At 44.2% G+C, this 27,990-nt stretch overlaps 4 protein-coding genes and 1 pseudogene across 4 annotated transcripts; 2 read left to right on the top strand and 3 right to left on the bottom strand.

Annotated features, from left to right (window-relative positions):
• Positions 1–17: 17 nt before the first annotated feature.
• LOC4342823 (coniferyl alcohol acyltransferase-like) lies at positions 18–1,411 on the bottom strand (annotated as a pseudogene).
• Positions 1,412–4,713: 3,302 nt separating this feature from the next.
• On the bottom strand, positions 4,714–6,618 carry LOC107277112 (transcription factor MYB118). Its single transcript, XM_015790436.1, has 4 exons — positions 6,311–6,618; positions 6,075–6,201; positions 5,145–5,402; positions 4,714–4,893 (listed from the first exon to the last, which is right to left on the bottom strand). Exons 1-4 carry the CDS (start codon positions 6,616–6,618, stop codon positions 4,714–4,716), a joined length of 873 nt encoding a protein of 290 aa, XP_015645922.1.
• Positions 6,619–15,188: 8,570 nt separating this feature from the next.
• On the top strand, positions 15,189–16,892 carry LOC4342822 (pentatricopeptide repeat-containing protein At1g31790). The gene has a single exon (XM_015790147.3). The coding sequence runs from the start codon at positions 15,254–15,256 to the stop codon at positions 16,559–16,561; it is 1,308 nt and encodes a 435-aa protein (XP_015645633.1). The 5' UTR covers positions 15,189–15,253; the 3' UTR covers positions 16,562–16,892.
• Positions 16,893–17,627: 735 nt separating this feature from the next.
• LOC4342821 (uncharacterized) lies at positions 17,628–22,815 on the bottom strand. The gene is made up of 6 exons (XM_015789408.3): positions 22,564–22,815; positions 21,447–21,520; positions 19,336–19,485; positions 18,944–19,229; positions 18,316–18,549; positions 17,628–18,179 (listed from the first exon to the last, which is right to left on the bottom strand). Exons 1-6 carry the CDS (start codon positions 22,720–22,722, stop codon positions 17,871–17,873), a joined length of 1,212 nt encoding a protein of 403 aa, XP_015644894.1. The 5' UTR covers positions 22,723–22,815; the 3' UTR covers positions 17,628–17,870.
• A 2,997-nt stretch (positions 22,816–25,812) lies between these two features.
• LOC4342820 (benzyl alcohol O-benzoyltransferase) lies at positions 25,813–27,643 on the top strand. The gene is made up of 2 exons (XM_015790739.3): positions 25,813–26,305; positions 26,404–27,643. Exons 1-2 carry the CDS (start codon positions 25,877–25,879, stop codon positions 27,328–27,330), a joined length of 1,356 nt encoding a protein of 451 aa, XP_015646225.1. The 5' UTR covers positions 25,813–25,876; the 3' UTR covers positions 27,331–27,643.
• Positions 27,644–27,990: the final 347 nt, after the last annotated feature.

Raw genomic sequence — 27,990 nt, 5'->3', positions numbered from 1 at the left:
GCGCATATATAGCAAAGCTAGACGAGTCCAAGATACGCCGCCGTGAGAGGCTTGAAGACGCCGTCGGACTCGAGCGCCGCCGCCATCCGCGGCCATATGTAGGCGCTCACGAGCCACGACCCGTCGCCTCCCGGGCGCACTCCGACGGCCAGCGTCCCGCAGCCCATCTTGCCGTGGTCCCAGATGGGCATGGCGAGCGCCGCCTGGCCGAACCCGAAGTCGGTGTCGAGCGGGAACGACGCGAACACCGTCTGGTTCACCGTCCGACGGTGACCGTCGGCGAGCCCAGCCCGAGCCCACCCTTCTCCATCACCTTCTCCGTCTTGTGCCCCACCACCCAGTCCACCAGCTCCTGCAGGTACTCGTCGTAGTCGATCGACGCGATGCTCTCCCGCACCATGGCCGCCACCTCCGCCAGCGGCCTCTCCAGGACCTCCCCCACGGCCGCGTCGCCGAGAGCGTACGACGTCACGTTGCCGCAGTAGCCGCACATCGCCGGGACCAGCGCCGGCGACGCCACCCGCCGCCGCGCGTCCACCCACCACCCCATGCAGCACCGCTCCTCGGGCACGCACGACGCGGCCACCACGCCGGCGAGCGCCTTCCACAGGTACGCCGACACCGCCTGCACCCGCGACGCGCGCTGCTGCTCGGCGCCGGCGCTCGCCGCGTCGCGCAGCCGGGCGATGTCCCCGGCCTCGATGTAGTACAGCCGCTCGACGAAGCTGTCGTGCGCGGTCAGGGCGTTGACGAGCCGGCCCCCGTCGTCGTACGCCGTGAACATGGCGTCGATCGCGGCGCCGTACGACGGCGGGCTCCGCGGCCGGAACACCGACCGGTCGTGGTTAATCGGCAAGCCGTCGGAGATCCTCCCCGTCCGCGCCAGCTCCGACCACATCCTGACGATCATGGTGCTGACCTGACCGTCGTGGAGGAGGTTGTAGTTCCCCCACACGACGGAGAAGCTGCCGCAGGCGAACCGCAGCAGCTGCACCGACAGCGCGCGGCACGTCCTTGGGGTACGGAACCATTACCCTCTTCACCGACTAGTTGGTCACGGCATAGTTCAGGCTGCCCAGCGCGACGTCGACCTCACCGACGACGAGCTCCGCGCCCTGGTTGTGGCAGTGCAGCTCGGGGAGGCCGGTGGCAGGGTCCACGACGATCCGGCCGGCGAGAGGGTAGAAGTGGTTGAGCAATGACGGGAGAACGGCCTCGAAGGTGGCGACGACGGCGTCAAAGTCGCCATCACCGGCGTTGGGAAGCTTGGTTGGGTAGAGGCAGACGATGGAGGCTTGATAGCAGACTAGCAGTTAGGGTACAGGTCGAGGTTGGAGACGGCGGCTACGTGTGGCTGGATGGAGGCGTCGGAGGCCTTGACGAGGCGGCGGCTCACGACGCGGATGGCCATCTTCTCGCCGGCGGGAGGAGCAGCCGCCTCTGGCGCCATGGCAGTCGATTTCAAGCTAGGAGCTATACCGGCTACTCGATCGAGTATAGCTCCTGTCTCTTGAAGGAGCAAACGTAGAAATGGAGGGGCAATATAAAGGCACACTTCCAGTGTACAAATGCATGGAAACCCTAATACTGCAGGAGTGCTCCGGGGCGCAACCGCGCAAGGTCGCGTGCCCCCATCCCAACTTAGCGTTAAGCTGAAATGACTTAGCGTTAAGCACAATGCTTAGTTTTAAGCGTAGATTTTTATAATAAGATAGGATGGCTTGCCACAAGTACGTACTATGGTTAGTAAAACGTTGATCACACTTGAGGCAAGCTTAGCTACAAAATTAAGTCAATGACAAGCAAGCCCATTTGATTGAAAAATATGCCTGGGACAAAGTTTATAGACCGAAAGACAAAAGAGGTTTAGGTGTTATAAATCTATACATTCAGAATGTGGCTCTGCTCCTAAAACATCTTCACAAATTGTACACTACTGTTGATTTGCGCTGGGTAAGACTTATTTGGGATTCATATTACATGACAAAAGTTCCCTATTTAATTTTCCACCTATCTGACATATACAGAGCCATATCACAATGCACAATCTAGTCTAGGACTACTGTTTTGTTCTGGGATGATCTTTGGAATGGGAAAAATCAGAAAGTATAAGTTTCCAGGTCTTTTCTATCATACAACTGTCAGATGGGAGTTGGTGTGTTTTTATAATAATGTGCATCTTGAAGATTGTTTCAACCTTCCACTTGAACCACATGTTTATATACAATATTTGTAGCTAGAATCAGAGTTAGATGGTTTAGGACCTAGCACATAGAGAGGTGACTCTTGGTTTTTTTTTTTTTTTGGAATTCCCTAACCTTTTACGCTCATAAGTTCTATAGGCCTAATTTCATGAGAATCTCTGTTCCAAGACCTTTCTAGTGGATCTGGAAAACCAAATGTGTGAAAATGATCAAGATTTTCATGTGGCTTGATCTGTTGTGGGATAGATTAAACACAAGGGACATGCTTGATAAGAGACATTGTGCACCGGATGATGTTGTTTTAAATTGTGGTATCTGTGGAGGCCCCAGGGAAACATTGATTCATCTCTTTTTCTCTTGCCCTTACAGTAAAAGTTGCTGGGAACATTTGGGCATCAGATGGAACACTACTACACTTAGCACTAGAGCACTAAACTAAACTTTAGAGAGAGAGATCGAGATCAAGTCTTGCTTGAGTGCGTGTTGAAAGTAAAATGAGCTCCTCCTGAAATAGGCAAGTATGACGGTTGTAATTGATGCGAATTGTATGAAATGCCCCACAACCACCATCAGCAAGCAATCCTGGACGTCCACATGTAAGGCCAACTGGAGCTGGCGTCACCAGGGTTCGGTCGAACCTGGGCCGGCCCAGCAGGCCTCCACACTTCCCAGGGTCACTGACAGGTGGGTCCCTATGACGGTTGTGGCAATTATGGCGGTTTCCGGGACGGTTGCACCTGACAAGTGAGCCCATCTTATCCTTAAGCTTGCTTAGAAGTGAAGTTTTCTCATTTCTTCTCCATTTATGTATTAATCTCTGCAAACAAATAATACTCCAAGTACAGGTGTAACTATGTTATTCTAAAATAAATATCCATTGCAAGCATAGTTAGTTCTCCTTTATTTTAGTTATATTGACGGTTGAAATTGGTCTATAACGACCGTCAACAATGTCGTTAAGAAATACCAATAGTGACAAAAAAAATACTACACCACATGAGAGCTGGCTAAAAATAATTAATTTTGTCATTTTGTACTTTGTGCTTCTTATTAAGTGCTTAATGCTTTAAATTACTTCCAATATTAGTATATTACTACTTAATCACTGCTTTAGTATTTAGTTATGTTGTCTTGTTAATATATACTAAATTAAAATGCTCATTTTTAAGGTGAAATAAATAAGTTAGACCATGTGAGCGAGCTTGACAAGCCAGTTTACACTTAGCTGGCCAAGGTAGACTTTTCTTCCAAATTCAATGTAAAGAGTTATAAAATTTTTTTAAGAAAAGAATGATAATGTAGAGTATAGTGATACCTAAACACTCCAGTAAAAATCAAGTTCAAATATGACCTACACATTGAAAATAAGATAAATTCATGTATAAATAGTACCACTATTATTCATATGCTGCTAAATTTATCTTTTTTTATATCTCAATTTGTGAGTTGAGTTAGGAACTAAATTTTTTTTTGTAAAGTAGTGTATATATATATGTGTGCGTGCGTGTGTGTGTGTGTGTGTGTGTGGGCGTGTGTGTGTGTCATATGAATTTGTAATTTAAAAAAAAAAGATTCATAACTATTTGAATGGTTTTTGACCAATGTGGGATTGATAGGTTAAGACAGTTTCCCGTTGAAGTAGGGTTAAAAACACAACCAGTTTTGGACTTCAGGGTAAAAAAGGGGACTTTGAGCATAGTAGGCAAAAAGTAAACTTTATCATTTTATACTTAGTGATTCTTATTTAGTACTTAATGATTTAAGTTACTTCCAAGATTAGTACATCACTACTTAATCACTACTTCACCATTTAGTTATATTATCTTGTTAATATATATTAAATTCAAATGCTAAAATTTTTTAGGTGCAATAAATAAATTAGACAGTGTCAGCGAGCTTAAAATAGCAGTTTATACTCAGCTTGCCAAGCTACACTTTTAACTCATTTAAGTTAACGAGCAGAGCTACCTTATTATTTAACCCTACAGCCAAATGGAGGACTCTCGTATTATCTAGTTATCTCTAATGTCTAGTTTACATATTTGAGCTTTTCTAACATTAAAAAAACATCCCCCTCCCCACGCGTGTTCCCATAAAATCATTTGTATTATGGGACGGGTACCAGATACTACCACTCTCCCACTCAACAATATAAAACTTAAATATGCTACTTTTCTTGAGAAAGAAAAGTAAAAATTCTAGAACAATGTAACTCATACATTGATTGACACCTTAAATATAATAAGCACAACACAATAAAGGTTCATACATTAAACAATATCTTAAAAAGAACAAGAAATTAATAAAGGCTCCCACACCACAGGGACGACTCAAGACTCAGATGTTCCAAACAAATCAAAGTATAGGCATATAGCCATACAAACTGCAATTGTAGGTGAGAGTTCAACTTAATTGGAGAAATTCCAAAAAGAAAAAAAACTCAGAGATGATAATAATAATAATAATAATTATTAAACGAGTGATGATCCGGCAATACTGCAAGCAAGCCTCAGTTGATCCACCTGGCCATGTCAGGAATGCCACCACCCTCAGATGGCATCACGAACTGGTTAGACGCCATCTGGATGACGCCATTGTTGTCCATGCCGCCGGTTCTGCCACTGGTGCCGACGTTGCTTGGGCCTACCTGGGCGCTGATCCCGTGGGGTTGCACCGGCAGCTGGCCATACTACAGTTGCCCCTCGCATCGAGCTGTAGGCAGTATTCACTAGTGTTGAGATGTGGCACCACCGGTGTTATGTTCAACAAGTTCAAGTCTGGCTGTGGTGGGTGCGGTGTAGCCTGGTTAAGTAGGTCAAGGAACATCACCAACCCTAGTGGAGTAGATCCACCCAACGCATGCACTGTGGGTGGGGTTGGACTTGCACCGATCGTCCCACCGGTACCGTACCCACCGATATCGAATGATGCGGGTGGTGCTGTCTCATTGGGCAGTGGGTGCTGGCAGCTACGGATGTACTCTTCGAGGAGGGAAGGCTGCCTTGGCACTGCTTGCTCATTGTTTTTCTTCCTCAGTCGGCGCTTTGAGTTTAGGCTTCGCTTGGTCGCGTTCCAGCGGTTCTTGACGGTGTTCTCCGACCGGCCGGGGAGCGACCTGGCAATCGCTGACCAACGGTTCCCATAAGTTTGATGAGCTTTGATCAGCTTCCTGTCCTCTTCCTCTGTCCAGATGCCTTTCTGCAGTGTAATTTATATTTGCTACTTATTAATATTGGATGCATCTATATGATTAACAGCATAAGGCAATTAAAGGTTAATGTATCCGGAACTTTACGGATTCTTATTTAATGATTTTCTTAATTTGAGCACATTTATTGAGAGATAAAAAGCATATATACATATACATGATAATGCAGGGTACTGCCAAATAATGTTATTGATTACTCTGGCGACAAATAAAGAATATATTAAACCTAGTAGAATGTCATATTGCTTGCTTATAGTGATAAAGCAGCATATAAAAACATAGGCATTGGACTAATAAGTGTCTAAGACATTTTTAACTATAAGTGTCCAAAACATTATGCTTAATTAGCATAGACAACAACGACTAAGAACATAAATAAACTTGGTGGAGTACTGTCCAGACGAGTTCCCTAGGACTAAGTATGGGACACATTAATGGCCATAATGAAGAAATTCCCATATTTATTATCTAGAACAAAAGTTATGCAATATGACTACCGTACTCAGCAGTTAATAACCGGTCACCTTGGAATGGAGGGATGAAATTTCTAGGATTTTTACGTAAATCCGAAAAGGAATTCCACCTCAAAAATTGCATTGAGAAAAAAAACTAGATCCCTTAGATCTACACATGTAACCAAAGGAATGTCACAAGATCCATACCTTAATGTCCGGGTGCAGATGGTTGGTCCATCTCTCGCGGCACTGCTTCCCTATCCGACCGGGGAGGCTCTTTGCAATCTCTGCCCACTTGCGATCTCCATGGTGTCGCACCATCTGTCTAAGAACTCTACAATCAAGAAAACACAATGATAGTACACGATCTCTTCATGAGAAGGAAGAGATGCCGAGAAACAAGAGTAAAAATCTGAGTCGAAGCCGGATGATCCGTCACTTACTCATCCTCTTCTCTTGTCCACCCTCCTTTGATCAACCCTGAGTTGCTGTTACTAGATGCAGCTTGCAACTGCTGTTGTTGAGGCACCACGGCAGCATCTTCTGGAAAGTTAGCAACCAAGTTGTAATTAGCGGTTGCCAGACCCCTCTCCGGCATAAGAGAGCTTGACGGAGCAATGCCTATGCTAGCAACAAGACAACCTAAGTTGGGGACCCCCATAGTGATTGGAGTACCATGAGTGTTTTGGTAGCAGGCCCCACCATTGCTAGAGGCCATAAAGTGACTATCCGGCATCCTGTCGGTTGCCATCACCAACTCCTGGTTGAGGAAGGAGTCAATCGTAGCCACTATAATTCACCTCCCAAGGAAGGAAGCAAGGGCCAGAATTGTCGATGGGGGAGGATATTAGGGAAGGCAAATCAACCTCAATATGGAGCAAATCAACAAGGGGATTGGTCAGTGCGAAGATGGGGACTTGACTTCCCTCATAATATAGGGGACGCAGGGATACATCGGCCGTTCATATCTAGGTCAATCCAACGGCCACAAAGAAAGCTAGAGTATGGCGTTCCATGTATGCCGAGTGCATCAACATCTCAAAAAGGTTAGCTATCACACTAAATGGTCTAGTAGTTATGAGCTGCCAATAGGATAAACATTGATCAAAGTGATAAGGTTATGCTATAATGGCTAGAAATGCAAGCCTAAAATGCTCAATTTGTCGTGGGTATATGTTTGTATCTACAACCGTGCAAAACACTTACATGTGTTCATCCCATACCAGCTATGATTTAGAATGTTGCGTGTAGCTCAGTGTGTGCATCTCATTGTCTGCTTGTTGGCTTATTAGCTAGAACAATTTTGAGTTGGTTTTTTGTTTTTTTTTCAGTTATGTCTATTTTCCAACCTTGGCTTCTAAGCCGCGAACAATACATATATAAAAGTTGTACACATAAATTATTTTTGGTTGCTTCATTTATTTTTCAACGGCTTATCAGTGGTAGTTCAATCGATCCTGAACAAGCTGTTACTATTCATCATTAGTTGTTGATCACGATAGAAATCATAAATAGTGTTGTCATCGCATCAACTGGATTCAAGAGTTCATTCTTATCATTAAGAAGAAGAGGGTTAATGTCATTGCCATGGCTTATATATATGGAATTCTTTATCTTTAGAAGAATCAAGGAAAAAGTAGTACAAAAATGGTGAACATTAACTAACCTACAAGATAATATAACGTATGAACTAAATTAACATATTTATGTATTGCCCAGGCCCAAAAATGATTCAAACCTAACTCCAAAAAATGATTAAGCCTAACTCACTTTTGGACCATACCTACACTCTGTGCTTTCGTCCTCAGTCCTCACTTCACGCAAAAAGGTTCAAACATGTGTTACTTGTCATTGGGTGCTATCCAACTTATAAACATGTCCATCTCAACTAAGTAGCGATGTGGGACTAAAGTCCAACACTACATGTGGTACTGCGCATTTCAACTTCTGCACACACTGCACTCTAGCTAGCTTGGCCCAAAAACCACCAAAGCAGCCCACTAGCACTTCTCTTTATCTCTTTCTTTTTTTTCTTCAGTTACTCCGGGGTGTCATAGTTTATCAGTCAGAGATTAGGCATTTTAATCTTGGCACATGATAAAGATTATTTGTAATATTAATGAAAGCACGTACTAAAGTGTCCATGTTGTTACATAGCTTTCCCATGTGTCCACACCTAGTATCCAGAACTGGTGGCAAGTTCAGGTTCATCGTCCCTAGCTACAGAGCGGTACAACAATTTTGAGGTACATCCTAATTCCTAGTGGGTTTGAGCAGCTCAGGCCTTGTACGACGTTTGTTGGACTTAAACTTAATAGTCCAGTGTTGTACTCAATGACGTTGCACAAACAATGTAGTGGTGGTGGTGGCCAAATCTCGATGACCAGCGAGTGTTATACGTGGATGTACCCTTTGAACATGTAGAGTTGTCTGGCATCATCTGCTCTTGTTTTCCATCATCATCTTCTAGCAATTTTAGTTTAGGTTCCGCTTGGTCACATTTTGATGGTTTTTTATGGCTTTCTCCAACTAGTCTGGGAGGCACACCTAGAGATTGCATATAAATGAGTCCTATAAGTTTTGTGCACATTGATCAGGAACCTATTAGATACTCATCCCCTACACCTCCTCAGTCAGAGAATTTTGGATATACGATGTCATCAAAAGTGGGTATCACTGGAATGACATCCCGCTAATGGGTTTCGATAAAAAGCCACTCTCATCATCGAGTGTATGCTGAAACTCCATTTCTGCCATTTTCCAAAATTAAAATGGCTTTCCCATTTTTTTTCCAATATTTGCCATCTAAAATGTCCCTGATTGTACTGCTTCAGTCAGGTCAGGTCGAGCATGCTGCATCATATTCCATCAGTGTCTCTCTCTTTCTCTTCTTCAGTTTTTACCGGAACCAGGCCACGCCAAGAGGGAAAGGGATGTGGTCAGGCACCAGGAGGCATGGGCTCACTGTGCTATACCTCATGGGCTCCTTCCTCCTCAGTTGCTCCAACCATCGAATCTCCGTTGCCCTTAGTTTTCATCAGTTGGTGAAAGAATGTTCAAGGAAAGTTGCATCTGAAGATTTGAAGTGCGGAAACAAAGCATTGTGTTGGATTGTGGCTGCTACCTTCAGATCCTATTGGGCTGGTTCAGCATCCATGAATTGTGGTTGCTTTCTTGGCTACCAAGGCCCAACACTACGCTGGGGGGAGCTCAGTGTGTGCCTCTCACACAATCAATTGCATCACTGAATTGCATCCAGAATTGTTGCTCACAAAGCATCCAATTTGATGACTTTGATATCTTGTTTAGACAATTTTGAATTGATCCTAATGTGTGCTGAATCGATCGTTTCTGCCAAAAAAAAATTCCCGTTTGGACTGAATCAATCCCAATATGGGGCACTTTGGTCATGATGCCTCTAAAAAGTGGCAAACACATTTTGAGTTGGGAGAAATGACGAAAATGGGATTTCAGCTAAATGCTCCGATTGAGAGTTGCATTTTATTGTATCCATTTTCAGGTTAATACTGGTTGCATCACCATGATTGGCGACACAAGAAAATTAAATGTACTATACACTTGGAAAACTTTTCCATGATAATCAACTTCGATCTCTGTTGACGGTCCTTAAATTATAATATCCGACCGTCAATGCCTGCATATAATGATATAAAATATGGTATCCAACTTAGTGGTAGGGACTATTACTAATCATTTCCACTAGTGTTCGTAAATATGTGTATGTAGGTATTTTATGAAGAAAACACACCCGTCATGTGATAAAATACACCTCCGAACAATCAAGATGCGTTTATACGGATTGGAGGTCCCATAAGTCAGTAAAAACCATTTAGGATTGAGCCCAACCATAGTATATGATGTTGAGGGCCCATTAAGAAGTCTCCCCACCAAAGGGGAGGCCCGGGAGGTGGCCCAGAAGTTTGGCCGAACTCCGGGTCCGACCGAATTTTGTCTCTCTTTCCTTATCTCTGGAACACCTTTTGTATATGTGTCATGATTATGTATAAGACTTGTAATATGGTGGACCCTGCCAAGCCCAACCAAAAACTATTGGGTATGCCTTATGTATAACACTGATAATCTATCACTACTTAAAAAAACAAGTTGTCCCCATAAGTCATCTACAAAGGCTTGTGAAAATCGCATATTTACATGGTACAAAGTCATTCGCCCATGAAGAAACAATTTCATGTGCGGTTCTTAATAGCCGCTTGTGAAAATGAATTTCCAGCTTCTGATTTTTTTTTACGCATGAATATATGCGCGTCTAGTATATAGGAGTTGAACTTGGAACCAGGGTTCCCCAAACCGTTTTTTGGGTGGTTACTGCCATCCCACGGTTTGGTGGTTACCGCACGGTTATCACGAAAACCGTGCGGTTACCGTGAGACATACCATGATTTTAAAAACTGATAAGGTTATCGCAGGTGATAACCGCGATAACTATGTAAACCATGCCTGGAACTCTCACATTCACTCAGCGTGTAGTCTCCTCACCATCTTGCCTATGATGCATTTCATGACTGGGATGGATGTTGTTCTTTTTAAAAGAGGCATTCCATTTTTTGTCTAAATTCTCATATATAGCAGTAGTAAAATTATAGCGTAAGTAGTAAGTTTTAAAATTTATAGTGCAAAATATATGTACTTTAAAATAAAAATATTGATTTGATGAGAAATGTAACATCATAAATATATAGGTACTCAAGAAAATACTATTCCCATCTAAACTTTAACAATTTTTGTTCTAGAGTTTTTTGGATGGAGGGAGCATCATATGTTCTTTACTTTCGAGGTCCAAGAGGAAACAATTTTCCAAAAACCACCCGCCTGTATAAATATCATCATTTCCACATGTGGTCATCGTAAGCAGATGAAAATGTGTGTATTTTTAGAGGCGGTGGTCCAAAGGCGACCGCTTCTATAGAAATATAGAAATGTGTGCATTTCCAGAGGATATGGCCCAAGGCGACCGCCACTTAAAAAAGACTTTCTGCATGCCATCTTTCACGCAGGACTGTCTAAAAAATCTTTGGTTGAAAACATTTAAATATGTAATTATACGGCAATATAATGAGTTATAATGGAACTTTTTATATAATATGTATATGAGTATTAAAAACATTGCATATAACTTGCACATAAATTATATAAAGAGTAAAATACATGGCCGGTCCCTAAACTTATGTGGTGGTGTCACTTAGGTCCGTGAACTTGAAAATTGCACGTTTAGGTCCATGAACTTGGTTTAATGTACCACCCCGGTCCAAACGTCCTTCGACTGTGTTTGACCGCCAACGTGACATGCCACGTAGGCAACACTTTTGCTCTTAGCCCCCTCCATATTACAACACGTCACATATATCTCCTCGTGGTTATATAGTGACACCAGAATCCCAAAAAAATCCTCAAATTGTTCTTCCCTCTCATTCTTCTCCTTACATGTATAGAAAATGATGTCCCGATTAGCAATTGACATTGCTCTGCGCTCCAAAATGACTTTATCCTTGCACAACGGACACTTGATCAACAACACCTTCTTTCGGTGACTTCAAGACAGGGACGAGCTTGGAGAATCCATGTAGATGCCTAGCGTGCAAGACGCACTGCGCTGCTTCCCGCCGCTAATCCGGCTGCACTGTGTCACTGCTAACCCCGTTGCACCGTGCTGCCTTTTGCCGCTAATCTCACCGTCGAGGCCGCCACAACCGCTACCTCTCGGCCTTCTTCCGCTAACCTCACCATCGAAACCCTAGCCGATTTAGGGATATTTTGGGGGATTTGGGTTGAATGCACTGGTCAGGGCAAGTTATGTGCGAACATATATATGGAGGGGGCTGAGCACAAAAGTGTTGCCTACGTGGCATATCACGTTGGCGGTCAAACATAGTCAAAGGACGATTGGACCGGGGGTGGTACATTAAACCAAGTTCATAGACCAAAACGTGCAATTTTTAAGTTCACGGACCTAAGTGACACCACACCACAAGTTTAAGGACCGGCCATGTATTTCACTCTTATATAAAAATTACAATAAATTTACACTACCATATAATATAGTTATATCTAGAAGTTTTTTAAAAAGGTTGCGTCGGTTTTTTAACGATTCCCTTTTAATGTGCCTACCCTCAATGTATTGCATACACCGACCAGGTTACCAGCCAATAACATTTTTACAATAGTAAAAATTTCAAATATATTCTAAATCACTTAACATGTAAATACCTAAGAGCAAGTTTAATAGTATAGCCAACTACTAGCTCTAATTTATCTATAGCCAATCTAATAGCTCATTCATACAATAGTTACATAGTACACTATTAATACCTGGTCTCACCTGTCATACACACCCTGCGTCTTGGAGTCCGTGCTGCAGCTGGCTACAAATCTGTAGCCCGATGCCATTCTCTCTCCTTATTTATCTCCTTAAAATATGTTTACAGCTAATTTATAGCCTGCTATTGTACCTCTCTAAAAATATCTCGTATCACTCAACAGACGGTTACTTAATATGTACTCCCTCTATACTTATAAAGGAAGTCGTTTAGGACAATATTTAAGTTAAACCTTGGGAATATAAATCATGAATAACTCTCAAGTTATTGAGTTTGAAAATGTAAAAATTATATGAATAGATTTGTCTTAAAAAGTACTTTCATAAAGGTATACATATATCACTTTCCAATAAATATTTTTATAGAAAAAAGAAGTCAAAGTTGTGTTTTGAAGACTGTGTCGCTGTCCAAAACGACTTCCTTTACGAGTACGGAGGGAGTACTCCCTCTATCCCGTAATCATTGCATTGCAATTTATAAAAGTAGAGAATAAATGTATTGGGAGTAGATAAAGTGGGAAACAATTAGCATTGAGATTTGATAAAGTGGAGGAATAAATGTATTAGAGCAAGCTTAATAGCAGATCGAGCTAACTCCTAACTATTAACCTATGTTAGAGCCAATATATATAGATTAGTTAGAACATCACCAACAAATTACCTATAATCTTTCCCCAAAATTATTTTTTTGGTTTTCCTAAACTGAAAATAGAAAGTGAAAAAACTCCTCCCTCCAACAGATAGCCTAAATTCAATCCTCGAAAATTAAAAGTGTGCCCTTATGTTAAACTACTAACAGAAAATTCCGTTTTTGTTTCTTTCATACGCAGAAAGATCGCTATCTCCCACGCGCGGGAACGGGAGGAGAAAGGCGGGGAGTGCAAGATTGGGAGCGAGTTTCGCGCCCGTATATAAATGCAGCGAGGAATCGGGAGAAGGGAACTGCAAAACTCGGGTAGGAGAGTAGGGCATCTGTTGGAGCTGTTCTTTTACTAAAATCCCTCAAAATCAATTTTTGGAATCATATAGGTAGACTGTTGGTGATGCTCTTAGAGCAGTCACAACCCTCCACCTCAGCTGGTGTCGAAGCATTAAATATACTATCACATAAGCAAAAAGTTGAAATAGCAAGAGAGTTAATGAGAAGAGGGAAAAAGATGAAGAAACAATTTCTCATACAAGAATCCAGCTCTACACAAGAATCAAGAACGAAAATAAAGAATAGGTGGATTAAATTAGAGAAGAGAGGTGATTGGATGAGAATTTAGTTTGATGACACCACCCATTCGGCATACAGTAACTATACCTAGTGTATTTATGACATGGCAAGTATGGAAACTGTTTTGCAGTGTTTGGATTGAGATTGCCCTTATAAGGTAAGCTTTACTTTTTTTTTCTCCCCTCTCTTCCTCTTACTTATGCATTTAATGTATTTACCTTAAAACATATGTAGAACTAGCTCTTATATAAGAACCAACACCTTTTATTTTTTTTCTCTCCTGCACATAAATTTATAGTAATTGGTTTATAGGCCGTTATTAGAGAAAGTTTAATAGTAGGCTATAAGTCAACTGACTTATGTGGAGGAGAGAGGATTTGAAAATTGAAGAGGATTGTCTCTCATACAAAAGCTAGCTATTTACATATTCCTAGATGAATAAATTAAATGTATAGGTAAGAGATAGAGAGATGAGAAGAAAAACAGAGATAACCTTATAGCTGATGTAATCATGGCTACGATAGATTCAACCATTTTTCACATCATAGGCAACTAGAAGATATCAAAGATCAAGTTGTAGAAGTTCTGAATCTAATTCGGCCACCTGCAACAACATTGACTTCAAACGGCTGCCAAGCATACGAGCTCCGTTTTTGACTCGTAAGTATTTGATGGAAACTCTTGGGATCCTCTTTCCAATGGATCCATCCTCATCCCCAAATTCCATCCATGTTGGCCACAGTCACAGAAACAAGGTGTTATGTTACCTATAGGAAAAAGTACATCGAAGGTCCGTCAACTTGTCATCGAGTTATAAAATCGTCCCCCAACCGCAAAACCAGATATGACATCCCTCAACTTACAAAACCGTTCACTTTAGGTCCTTCGGCGGTTTTAACCTCGGTTTTATCCGACGTGACGGCTGAATCAGCGTGGGACCCACGTGGGCCCCACCTGTCAGGATGCCATGTCATCATCTGATCTCTTTCCCCTCCTCTCCCTTCCACCTCTCTCTCTCTCTCTCTCTCTCTCACTTTTCTCCTCATTGGACAAGCCGGCCGGCGGGTGGGGGAGGAGGTCGCCAAATTGTAGCTATGATCAACTCACCGAAAGATCGTGCCGACCAAAGTTGTGAGCGTATCAAGTGGACCTCATGGTTTATCAATAGCTTATCTAGTCTTTCCGTCCCAAAATATAACAATATTTAGCCTCTAGGGATTTGTCCCAAAATATATCAACTTCTTCATCAACATTCTCTTCCCAACAAATCACAACCCTCCACCATTCAATTTTCCCACCTACTTTCACTTATTATCCAATCACAACATTCTTCCATTTAATTCTACCAACATTTTTAATAACCGTGTCCAACCCTAAATATTCTTGCATTCTGGAACATTCTGGAACCGAGATAATAATATACTCTCTATCATAGGTGGTGTTCTTTTCTCCTAAAAATAAAGATGGAGATGAAAATTAAGTTTTTTACGCAAAACGAGGTGATATTAACATATGATTGATTGAGTTTAATTATTACAAACTTAAAAAATAAATTAATATGATATTTTAGAACAACTTTCGTATAGAAAGTTTTCGCACGAAACATACCGTTCAGTAGTTTAAAAAGCTTAACACGAAAATCTTAATCTCATCCACTCGTACAGCTCAACAGACAGCACTACAGCAGGCGCTGGCAGCGCACGCGCAGGGGATAAGCAAAAACAGCCACTGGCGCTGTGAGAAAAACAGCCCGTTTGTTTTGCAGCGGGCGTGCGCCCATCACCATTCCTGCCCCCGTTCGCGACACCATCCATGGCGCGTTTCTCCGTCGCCAAGCCGTTCGCCGCCACCGCCACCGCGGCTGCTCCGCGCCTCTCTCCCCGCCGCCGCCGCCGCCGTCTTCTCGCCGCTAACGCCACCACCGCCAGGGGAGCGCTGCCGCTGCCGGCCCTGCGGAAACCCACCAAACCACCACCGCCGCCGCCCCTGCACCCGCGTCCCAGTCTCCCCGTACCCACCACCTCCAGCGACGACGATGGGGACATAAGGAGGAAGCCGGCGACGGGCGCGACGGCTTCTCTGTGCTCGTCCGGCGCCGGCGACGTGCTCCGCCTGCTGGACGCGCTCCGCCTCCCGCCCGACGAGGACGTCTACGTCTCCCTCCTCAGAGACTGCGCCGACGCCGCCGAGGTCGCCTCCGTCCACGCGCACATCGCCGGAAAATTCGCCGTCTCTGGCCTCCCTTTGCCCCTCGCCAACCGGCTGGTGCTTGCATACGCGGCGTGCGGGGACATCGGGGCTGCGCGCCAGGTGTTCGATGAAATGCCAGTCAAGAATGGCATCACCTGGGCGACCATGGTCTCGGCCTACTCCGATGGTTGCTTCCATCATGACGCGTTACAGCTATTCGTGCAGATGTGTCACCAAGTGCGGGGGATCACCGGTGATCACTACACCCATGCCATTGTGGCGGTGCTGCGTTCGTGTGCTCGGGTGAACGAGCTTCAGTTCGGTGAGCAGGTACATGCTTTTGTTGTCAAGAAAAATGGAGTCTGTGGCGATGTTGGTAGCTCGCTATTACAGCTGTACTGCGACAGTGGGCAGCTCAGCAGCGCACGGCATGTGCTTGAGATGATGAGGTTCTCATGCCAAGAACCAGTTCCTGAGGCGGCCTGGACCAGCTTGATCACCGCATACCATCGTGACGGCATTCTTGACGATGCCATTGATGTCTTCAGGGGCATGGCTTCCTCGGGCATTGCCAGGAGCAGCTTCTCTCTGTCAAGCATCCTTGCGGTCTGTGCAGAGGCGAAGAACAAAGGATGCTATGGCCAGCAGGTGCATGCTGATGCCATCAAGCGTGGCCTGGACATGAACCAGTTCGTCGGGTCAGGGTTGCTTCATATGTACGCGAAGGAAGGGCAGCTTGCAGATGCAGCCAGGGCATTTGAGGCTATTGATGGCAAACCCGACGCAGTGTGCTGGAACGCCATGGCCATGGCATATGCTCGCGGTGGAATGTACAGAGAGGCCACCAGGGTGGTGTATCAGATGAAAGCTGCTGGAATGAATCCTTCGAAACTGACGATGAATGAGGTTAAGCTGGCCTGCTTCAGATGAGATACTGAAGAATGATTTCCTTGTTTTTGTACTGTATGATCTGTGTAGAAAGGAAGTAATTTAGAGACTTAGAGTTGTGCCCAGATCTTTTTAGAAGATGTTAACAGCCAGTAATGGTATCCAGAAGTGCCCTTCTACTTCACTTAGTCAGCTTGGAGTGTTAGTGTGAGAATATAATGTAGCATCTGGAGGTGTTCTTTTTCGCCTAACAATGTCTCCAAATATGTACTCTTTTATAGATTGTGCTGGATAGCTACAATATAGCGCTTCCAAACTTGTTTAGGAAAAAGTAAGGATCATCTCCAAAGATGAAATGGTCCGTCTCCAAAAATGAATTATCTGCCTGTTTGAGACAATTTCTTCTGCAGTGATGAACTGATGAACCTGGAAGCTGTCATGAAGCAGCCTCATGTCCCCTGAAGAATCCACAACCGCAGGTCCCTGAGTGCCGCTTGGTAACCATTTTGATCCTGAATCCATGATTGTCACTGTATGAGTGCATGTGCATATAGACCTCCGTTTGGCCTTGCGACAGACGACAGTAACATTTGCATTCCAGATAAGCAGGAGTTGCTTACTCGCATGCTGCCTGTTTAATCATAGCGTTCTACTGTGTTAATCCTGCCGTGGGGCATATCCGCATATGAACTTGAAAAAAAAAGAAACTACTTACTCCCTTCGTCGTTAAATATACCAACCTAGTACTCAAGTAGACAACACCTAGTATTACAAATCTAGATAAGAGACTCCTGCCCAGATTGGAGTACTAGATACCACCTGTCGAGAAATTTCTGTGTAAAATATAGTAATATACCAACCTAGTACTTAATTAGACACCGCCTAGTATTACAAATCTGAACAAGAGACCACATGTCCAGATTGGATTACTAGATACCATCTGTCGAGATATTTGAGTCCTGGGTTGCTATATATTTTATGACAAAGGGATTAATACATTATGAAATGTAATTTGATCTGCTCCTTGCCAGGTCAAACCACCCACTCTGATTATGTAACAGGAGTGCATCGATACCCATAAGGACATAACGCATTTGACCAGACATGCTTTATCAGCAACAACAAAACTGAGAAACATGTTACATTCTCTTCTCCCTACATTACAAATTTACTTGACACCATCAGCTAATCTGTCAGTTTAGCTCAATTTGAACCAAAGATATCAGCACGTCCCTAGCAACGGGGAAAAATTGGCAGAAACAAAGGATTACAAGGATACCTTTACAGTGTAATCTATGAACAACTCGTGAGCGCTACCCATTTACATCTGACGGATATATATCACACAATATCATTGTTTCCCCACATCAGGAATTGCAGGGACCTCAGCAGAGTAATTGGACAGTTCTACATCAACCAAGTTTGAGAGGTCGTATGGCTCTGAAGGGGCAACAGTTTCTTCCATGCCATGGGAGGGCATTGTTTTATCTGCCTCATGTGTTAGGATGACTGATGCCAACGGAGCTTTCGAGTCCACGACAGAGACTTCTACCAGCTGTATGTCCTGTACTGTTGACACAACACTGGCAGAGCTATATTTTGTCGGTTCATCCTCTTCCTCGTTACTGTAGAGCACATATTCATGATATGTTGGTGCAAACTGCAAAGAAACATGAACAATCATGATTAAGACAGAGATGAAGCCCATAATGCAAATGGAGTCATTGTGCCATGAAGGACTCTTCATCAGGATGAAGGGCAGAGTGGGGGATGTCATATTGCGATATCTTGTTTACCTGGTGCACAGTATCATGATAGAAGTCATTGAATTTCAGAGCATGAAAAAGGCTTCCCCTGAATCCACCGAAAGGACGGGCATTGGAACCAGCATACTCCTTGTACGAGAAGGCAAATTGGTGCCCAATAGCTGCTATGAGCATCTCAACACAAAGCACAAAATTTTGGAGATAAGCAGCTTCTTCAGCATTTTTTATGAATCTAGATTTCGCAGCAAGGAAAACCAGGACGCCCTGTGAGAAAAGCTTCAACTTGTTACTCCCTCCGTTTCATATTATTAATCACTTTGACTAAGTTTATAGAAAAATTTAACATCATCTACAAAACCAAATTAGTTTCATTGAATGTATTTTAATGATATGTTTGTTTCATATTTGAAATATTGCTATATTATTTTATAAACTTGGTCAAAGCTAAAGAATTTTGACTAGAAAAGAAGTCAAAACGACTTATAATATGAAACAGAGGGAGTACTAAACTTCTCCTCATCAAGTAAAAAGAGGGTTTCTGTGATAGAAATCACTTTGTTTCAATAAATGCAACTCTATACAGCACTTTGATCAGACCAGAGGCTCCGAGATAAGATATAGAGAAAGGAAATAACTAATCCTAATAACTTCACTTTACCTGCCAGTAGGTGAGGAACACCACTGATTTGATAATGATAAATTTTGGAACAGGATTATATGGCTGAAGAAGATCTCTGCATGCTACGTAGAACAGTGCTAGAGCAAACAGTGCCATCGAATACGAAATTGTGTAGATGATAGTTATGTATAGATAGGATTGATTGACACTAAAATTTCCATCTTCATATTTTCCTTTGGCATAAAGAATGAAGGTTATAACAACCAATATTGGCTTGAGGATCACAAACTGCAGACAACCCTGTTTGCATCTCCGTATAAAACGCCTGTAGCGAACATTGAAAAATCAATCATCAGCACTTGCACTATCAAAATTCATAAGATAATGCTAGTTACCATAGGCAATTTCAAACATGGAAGTGCAGAACTCACCCATCTAGAGGAACAGCTGAAAAACAGCAAGTCATCATGAACCATGACGGTTTCAGAGATCGGCCAGTCAAACTTACTACCACGGCACCAGGACCTCCTACCCATGCCAAGCAGAGTGAAAAGAAATTGTAGATGACCCATGCGTCATAGCTAAAACACAATTCAGAAAAGAAGAAAAGCTCAATAACATTTTAATACCATTTTACTGTCACAATAAACACAATACCAGATAAGTCACCTCATATGAAAGTAAACATGACTAAACAGTGTAAGTGCATTCGTGTTTCTGTCATTTATAGATTTGCCTGTAAGTACACCAACACACATTTGATGAGAGTTCAAGAAATTATAGTGAAGCTTACGAAAAATTCTTTATCCAGCCTTTTTTTCCATGATTTTTCAATAAAAACCACATCTAATCAATATGCAAAGCCTTTGTGGTCTTATGGATTATGACCAATGGAATTCTGCAAAAGTACTGCACAAAATAAATAATGTACCTTCAAGTAATTGTTCAAGCTGTATGAAATCGTAGCATAAAAGACAAACGTAATATGCTCCTGGATATATAGAGAACATGTGAAATATGCTGAGGTGCTTTAATCTTTGTTACAGCATTCTGTTAGTATTTTTTTTAACAATGCATCTGTGGTTTTGATCCGCATGAAATTAAATACTGTTCGCATGCATGCACAAAACGCAAAACGTGTCCTCTAATCATCAATGAAAATAAAGCAAACCAATAACCAGATAAACGTATTTAGGATTGATCAGTCATAGGAACAAAGTTGACTAACAATACACAGTGAAAAAAGTGGTTAGTGATTTTGATACCGATGAAATTAAATACTGTTCGCATGCATGCACAAAACACAAAACGTGTCCTCTAATCATCAATGAAAACAAAGCAAACCAATAACCAGATAAACGTATTTAGGATTGATCAGTCATAGGAACAAAGTTGACTAAAACTAGGCATGGGCAAAAAAAATCCCGAAGACTGAAAACCGCACCAAACCAAGCCGAACCGAACTGAAGAGGCCGTTTTTTGGGTCATCGGTTGATTGTCCTGTTTTTATTTTCCTGTAGTTCGGTGTTCGGCTTTTGCTTCGGTTTCTATCTCACGTGAACCGACGAGACCGAAGAAACAGATGAGTGTTCAGCCAATCCAAAATGCTCGAGGCCCACTAACGTGTGCATCAAGCCCAACTTTCACTGTGGCCCAAAAAATACATGACAGCTAACAGATCCACCAAATCCTATTCCCTCTCTCCAAATCAAGCACAGGCCCTCAGGCAGAGCTGGGCAGGCCGTGCATACTTGCGGAAAGTCAACCGCAGTGTGCGGCATAGATCTTTCTCAGTAAAAACTGAACCCAAAACAACCAAACCGATCTTCTTCGGTTTATTTTGCTCGGTTGATATTTTTCTGGAACTTCCTTCAGTTTACATTTTACGAAAACCAAATTCCAGGCAACCCGAAAAAACCGATCCGATTAAACCAAGGAAACGGAACGCCCACCCCTAACTAAAACAATATACATAGTGAAAAAAGTGGTTGCTGATTACATTTCATGCATAACACAGAGGCTATCAAGGATCTGAAGCAACAAAGCATCCTAATCCAGAAAATGTTGTTACTGAATGTCCGAATCAATGCTACACCTTGAATCACCCAAAGAAGTATCGATCAACAAACTGGAATCACATACTGACTACTTCTATTACGGACAAAAAGAATTAGTTGGTGCAAAATGCCAGGCCGCACTTCATTAATCAAAAGCAACTATTTACTTAGCAGAAACTGCAGTATGAAAAACGATAATGTGCCCTGAAACTTCAGAAAAAACTTCGAGGTCATGATCAATGAACCTCTAACTAGCATATAGTGCCTTTACAACCTTGTAACAGGGAAATCTTTTTGCAATAGGGAGCAAAGCTGACACCTATTGGTATTTTTGCCATCTTCTTAATACCAAGATATTGAGATTCGTGAAACTAAATATAGTGTATGAAGTGTCAAGGCATAAACAAGTAAGTATCAATACCTATATCAAGTATACTGGCGCAATGTACAGGATAAAATAAGGGTTGGTTAGCAGTCAAACTTACATTTCGCGAATAGAGTTGAAGTAGATGGCGCTACCAGGTAGTACAAGGGAAAGAAATGACATCACAGCATATACCTGCACAATAATGTATTTATCCATAGTTAATGAAATAAAATGTTGAGAACATGAGTAAATAAAATGACAACTAAACTGAACCAGCAAACTTTACATTCATAAGTGAATATTGGCAAGCAAAGTTTATAGTACAAGCATACATCTTTGATTCTATGGGACAAATATCAGAATCATTCAGGATTGGAATTACAATAGTAGCACCATTAAAAAATAATGCATATTACAGGGCATTCTAAGAAGCTTTTGTAGCTTCACTACAAGTATTAAAATGCATATATGAAACAGAAAGACTTGCATTTCTCATAAAGAACTAAGGATTAAATCAATGCTATAAGCCTATAACTGCAGAATATATTCCCTAACAAGTTATAATTCCATTGAATAGCCAACACATTGTTGGTTAAATTCACTTTGAGATGAACAATAAACACAAAATAGTATTTTCCTTTCAAATCCACAACCATCAAGAAGACACCAACACAGATCAAATTGACCAACAGACCAACATATATGATGTATCACTTGCACTCAAATCGCAGCTGGAACCATGTGGCCTTGACTGAATTATGGAATCAGCACATAGACTCTGAACAAACAATACCGCAAGTCCGCAATCCCAGAAATCCATACAGGCAGCTTGCATGCCAAATGGAATAACTTAGCTAGCTGCAATAACATTACTAAAAAAAAATACACTCCCATCCAACTTATAGATTCACAATCACTTCCTGAACAATTCGCCAATAGAAACCTGTTCGTTCAGAAGTGAGAAACAGGTAGAGGCTTGGGGCCTCGCATCCCAGTATCCAACGACCCAGATTAACTATCGACTTGTAGTAAAATCAACTCACAACGCAGCAGCAGTATCCGCGCCTCTCACGTCACCGCCGATACCAAAATTGCTCAAGGAATCGACACGCGCACCTCTCTCAAATCGGAGCTACCACAAACTAAACCCGCCTAGGAACGCGAAGCTGGGGACGTAGCCGACGCATGGGGGAACGAGAGGGGGAGGAGGGGATCGGGCGGAGGCGAGTGCCTACCGGGACCATGAGGATGATGCGGACGATGAAGCGCTGGTGGGTGGGCTCGGCGTAGTGGAGGAGGTGGCGGTAGACGAGGCGCAGCGCCACCACCGTCGCCGCCGCGGCGCACGCCAGCGCCGTGCCCGTGTACGCGACCGTCGCCACCCACCCCTCCATCGCTCGCTCGCTCCCTCTCAACCTCCCTACGCCCCTTGCGCCGAGAGTGGAAGGAACCCTAGGCGGCGAGCCTGCGGCGGCGGTGGCGCCGACGAGGAGGGGGCGGGGGGGGGGGGGGGATGGGGGAGACGCGGCGTCGGCCGGGTGGATTCCGTTGGGAAATGGCAGGGGGTGGGGCCCGCGGCGGGTAGGGAGGGGGGGTGGGGGGCGAGGGTCGTTTCGGGTGAATAATAAATGGAAGCGTGTGGAATGGTACGATTGGGGATTTGAGTTTTGACTGTGCCCAGAGCTCTCTGAAAATCGAACCAAGTCGGTGGTGTTGGGATCCAGAAACTTAATTTTAGTTTCTATATTTAAACATTAATTTAGAGTATTAAATATAGACTACTTATAAAACTAATTACATAAATAAAAGCTAATTTGCGAGACAAATTTTTTAAGCATAATTAATCCATAATTAGAGAATGTTTACTGTAGCATCACATAGACTAATCATGGATTAATTAGGCTCAATAGATTTGTCTCGTGAATTAGTCCAAGATTATGGATGGGTTTTATTAATAGTCTACATTTAATATTTATAATTAGTGTTCAAACATCTAATGTGATAAAGACTTACAAGTTTTAGTAACATCTAAAGATCAGCCTAAAATAATTTTAACAGATACTTGTCCACCCTAAAATAAACTAAGTTAGCCAACCTAGATAAGAAAAAACATTCTAAATTTGTTGTATTAGATAATGTCTCATTATAACATAAATTAGCTTATTTTGAGATGAAGAAAGTACTCCTTCCATCCTATAAAAAAAATCAAATTCTAGCTATGAACCTGAACACATGTGTGTTCAGATTCATAGTTAGGATTGAATTTTTATAGATATAGAGAAAGTACTCCCTCCGTACTCGTAAAGGAAGTCGTTTTGGACAGAGACGCAGTCTCCAAAACACAACTTTGACTTCTTTTTTCTATAAAAATATTATTATTAAAAAGTGATATATGTATACTTTTATGAAAGTATTTTTCAAGACAAATATATTCATATAATTTTTATATTTTCAAACTCAACAACTTGAGGGTTATTAATGATTTATATTCCTAAGGTTTGACTTAAACATTGTTCTAAACGACTTCCTTTATAAGTATGGAGGGAGTACATCTTTCAGCTCAAAATATAGCAACATCGTATTAGATTAGCATAGTCTAGTATAATGAATTTGGAACCCTATCTAGATTCATAGTACTAAATTGTATCTAATTCAATACTAGGTTGTTATATTTTCGAATGGAGCTATTCTAAAGATGTGCCACTATAGCACTATAAAATGTTCATTGTACCCCCTCATCTCCCCCACTCTCGCCTCTTGCTTCTCGCTGGCCAAGCCATACAATGGTGCAAGCAATGGAGCTCGAGCCTAGTAACATGGCAACAAGGCTTGAGTAGTGTTGAAGCTTTAGCTTGACAACAAGGCGAAAGCATTTCCCGGACTCCTCCATCGATCCCATAAAATGACAGAAGAGTAGGAGAAAGAGGAGCACAACCAAAGGGTGACTGGGGTGGGCTAGCCAGCTCATCCCAAACATCCGGCTCACGCGCGCACCGGCGGTTCGAGGCACTCTTCATCGACAACTAGAATAACACCACTAAATGCCTAGCAGCACATGGAAAAGAGTCAAAAGACCACTCTCATCGTCCCCTAGGAGAAGGCCACTATGCATCACTTTGACAACCTCTGTGTGCTCGAAAGGTACCTGCCTCCACCATCTCCACCCCATGCGCCCACGCTCTCCCATCTCGATTCATAAGTTCTCCTGCTCGTCTGGCACTTTGGTGATCAAGGGTGGAGCTCAAGCTATATCGTCGGTTTGTCATTAGGCCAGAGTTCCACTACTGCGCCATTGCCTTCACTCTTACTTGGCCGAGAGAGATGAGGGGCACAATAGACATTTCATAGGGCTATTGTGGTAAAAGAATATGAACAATGATAGAAGTGGCATTTAAAGAATAGCACATTCTTTGAGGCAAATAATTAAATTTTCCCCTTATCATTTGCCTAAGACCTATACCCATGAAAAAACAGCACCACTACAAAAATGCCCATAGGTGTCAGTTTTCCAGCCAACACCAATGACCTAGTGTCATTGGTGCCGGTCGTAGAACCGGCATCTTTGTGCTCTCCTAAATTCAAAAAAAAAAAAGGAGAAGCCGGCTCTAAGCCGAGCCGAGCTTATGCTTACGAGCCAACCCATTCCCCGGTCAATAACAATCACAGATCAACGCAGATCAATCACATGTCAACAATAACAAATCCATCAATAACTACACAAGCAAGAACTGCACGAGCAAGAACAATCCATGCACGAACTCATCAGTGATGTCGCCGCCAAAAATCCTTGGCCACCCACCGCTGCCTCCCTTGGCCACCGCCACCAACCCACCCCGACCGGATCTGCGCGCCACCAGTGGATGGCCGATGGAGAGGGAGAGGAAGAAGTCACTTGGGAGGCTGCATGTTGCCGCCGCCTCCCATCCCACCGGATGTGGTGGAGGGGAGGATAATGCAGCCGCCCACCGCCTCTCATCCCACCGGATCTGGTGGAGGGGAGGGCGTCGCCCGCTGCCGCCGTTGTCGCCGTCAACGCCAAATGCGGGAAGGAGGAGGGGGCGAGAGAGAAGCGACTGTCAGGCCACTGCCGTCCACAACCTCTCTCACCACCCTGTCATCTGCACCACTGTCGGGCCTCCATGTCGCGCACCGCCACCATCCATCCACACGGTGTAGACCAGCTCCTCCATTCCTTCCACGTGCTTGCCCCTCAGCTACCCCCTCCGGCAGTGCGTTGTCGAGAATTACTTTGAAAAGTCATTTGGAATTAGAATAGGGCTGTGTTTAGTTCACGCTAGTTTGGAAATTTGGTTGAAATTGGTACGATGTGATAGAAAAATTGTGTGTGTATGAAAGGTTTGATGTGACAAAAAGTTGGAAGTTTAGAAAAAAACTTTAGAACTAAACAGGGCCTAGAAAATATAAGCATGTACATGTTTCATCATATAAAACGCCCATTAATTGTCTAGGCTAGCTTGAAGGCCAACATTTGAACTTACGTTCAATAGCTTTGATATAACTAGGTGCAAAGCCAAACAACCAAAAGCCATGGCGCTGTCCTTCGCCGTGCGCCGCCGCGCGACGGAGCTCGTCGCCCCCGCCGCGCCGACGCCCCGCGAGACGAAGCGCCTCTCCGACGTAGACGATCCGGAGTCGCTGCGGTGGCAGGTCCCCGTCGTCTTCGTCTACCGCCCATCAGCCGCGGCCGCTGATCCCGTGGACACCATCCGCCGGGCGCTCGCCGCCGCGCTGGTGCCGTACTACCCGTTCGCCGGGCGGCTCAGGGAGGTTGAAGGCCGGAAGCTCGTCGTCGACTGCACCGGCGAGGGCGTGATGTTCGTCGAGGCGGACGCCGACGTCCGCGTCGTCGAGCTCGAGGCCGCCGGGCTCAGGGCGCCGTTCCCGTGCATGGATCAGCTGCTCTTCGACGTGGACGGCTCCGCCGCGGTGCTCGGCACGCCATTACTGCTGATCCAGGTAAGCTTCAATGCTTCATCTTTGCTCATTCACGCATCGGCAATGGTGTGGCATGCATGGCACATGTCCACGTGTTGACTTGATCCGTGGACGAACAGGTGACCCGTCTCCTCTGCGGAGGATTCGTCCTCGGGATACGCCTCAACCACGCCATGTGCGACGCCTCGGGTATCGTGCAGTTCATGGACGCCGTCGCCGATCTCGCCCGCGGTGCCCGTGAACCGGCCGTCTCGCCGGCGTGGTCACGCGAGCTTCTGGACGCGCGCAAGCCTCCCAAGCTGGCGTTCCATCTCCGCGAGTACAACGACTTCGCCGCCGCGCCCCCGGCGGCGCCGTCCGTGGGCGCCCTCGGCGACATGGTCATGCGCACCTTCTCTTTCAGCCCCGGCGACGTCGCCGCGCTCAAGGGTGCTCTCCCGCCGCACCTCCGCGGCCGCGCGACGAGCTTCGACGTGCTCGCGTCGTTCGTCTGGCGCGCCCGCGCCAGGGCGCTCGAGACCCCCGCCGGCGAGGACGCGCGGCTGGCGATCATCGTCAGCTTCAGGAACAACGGCGAGCTCCGCCTGCCCCGCGGCTACTACGGCAACGTGTGCGTGCCGGTGACGGTGGCGATGCCCGCCGAGGCGCTGCGGCGGCGCGGCTCGCTCGCCGACGTGGTCGAGCAGGTGCGCGAGGCGAAGAAGACGGTGAACGCCGAGTACGTCCGGTCCGTGGCCGACACGCTGGTGATGCGTGGGCGGCCGGCCATCGACACGGCGAACCTGCTCCTCCTCTCCGACGTCCGGCTCGCCGGCTTCCACCGCGTGGACTTCGGGTGGGGCGAGCCGGTGTACGGCGGGCCCTCGCACGCTTGGTATGGAGTGAGCTACTTGATCGCCGTCAAGAACGGCGCCGGGGAAGATGGTGTGGCCGTGCCGGTCGTGCTGCCGGCGGCGGCCATGGAGCGGTTCACGTCGGAGATTGAAAGGCTGCGCAAGGGTCAGCAGCGTGGACACTTTCGGGTTCAAACAACTAGCCGCATTTAGTTTTTGACCAAAATATCCTTGCATATGTCGCAGTTTGCATTTTTCTAATAGCTACTTCTACCATATTATATTATATTTGTTGTCATATTTTTCTAAAATATACCTCGTTCACATGGCAAATGTCGCAATAGAAGTTGCATCTGTCGGGTTTTAAAAACTAGCCGAATTTAGTTGTTTGACCAAAATAAGCTTGCATCTGTCGCCTTGTGAAATTTCAATGTCGAATACTTTTTTTAATAGTCCCATTAGAAATTACTACTCCCTCGTGTTTTGAAAAGTTGTTCGTTTCATAAATATATATACATATTGGAGGAAAGTCTTAATATATTATGTAAAATTTTACTTCCTCCGTTTTACAACGTAAATCATTTTAGCATTTCACACATTTATATTAACATCAATATAATATGTGAAATACTAGAATGACTTGCATTGCATTGTGAAACGGAGGGAGTAGAAACTTTAGGATGGGCCTTTCTATTGCACGCAGTTATCCCTGAAAGCAAATCGGCCCATGTTCTCTGAGCGCAGTGCGCCCTTAACTCCCGCCGCTAACTCTAGCTTAGCATTAATATCGTTTCTAATTCGTATTTAGTGTTTTTACAATAAAACAACATATAAACAATCGAGTTGAAAAGTTATGATATTGGAGTTAAAAGC

Source organism: Oryza sativa, chromosome 7 (assembly GCF_034140825.1).
Source record: "Oryza sativa Japonica Group chromosome 7, ASM3414082v1".
NCBI classification, from domain to species: Eukaryota; Viridiplantae; Streptophyta; class Magnoliopsida; order Poales; family Poaceae; genus Oryza; species Oryza sativa.
Note: the sequence above shows the minus strand (reverse complement) of the source record. Positions and strands in the feature narration are given on the sequence as shown.

Bases quoted from the DNA above. Each gene is read 5' to 3' on its own strand.
- LOC4342821 (XM_015789408.3), bottom strand. From the start codon at position 22,722: ATGGAGGGGTGGGTGGCGACGGTCGCGTACACGGGCACGGCGCTGGCG. The intron at 19,230-19,335 runs GTGAGTTCTGCA...TGTTCGCTACAG, and splicing joins TCAGCTGTTCCTCTAGATGG to GCGTTTTATACGGAGATGCA. The intron at 18,550-18,943 runs GTAAAGTGAAGT...CTTTTCTCACAG, and splicing joins TGTTCCTCACCTACTGGCAG to GGCGTCCTGGTTTTCCTTGC.
- LOC4342820 (XM_015790739.3), top strand. From the start codon at position 25,877: ATGGCGCTGTCCTTCGCCGTGCGCCGCCGCGCGACGGAGCTCGTCGCC. The intron at 26,306-26,403 runs GTAAGCTTCAAT...GTGGACGAACAG, and splicing joins CGCCATTACTGCTGATCCAG to GTGACCCGTCTCCTCTGCGG.
- LOC107277112 (XM_015790436.1), bottom strand. From the start codon at position 6,618: ATGGCAACCGACAGGATGCCGGATAGTCACTTTATGGCCTCTAGCAAT. The intron at 6,202-6,310 runs GTAAGTGACGGA...TCTTGATTGTAG, and splicing joins TGGACAAGAGAAGAGGATGA to AGTTCTTAGACAGATGGTGC. The intron at 5,403-6,074 runs GTATGGATCTTG...ATTACACTGCAG, and splicing joins ATCTGCACCCGGACATTAAG to AAAGGCATCTGGACAGAGGA.
- LOC4342822 (XM_015790147.3), top strand. From the start codon at position 15,254: ATGGCGCGTTTCTCCGTCGCCAAGCCGTTCGCCGCCACCGCCACCGCG.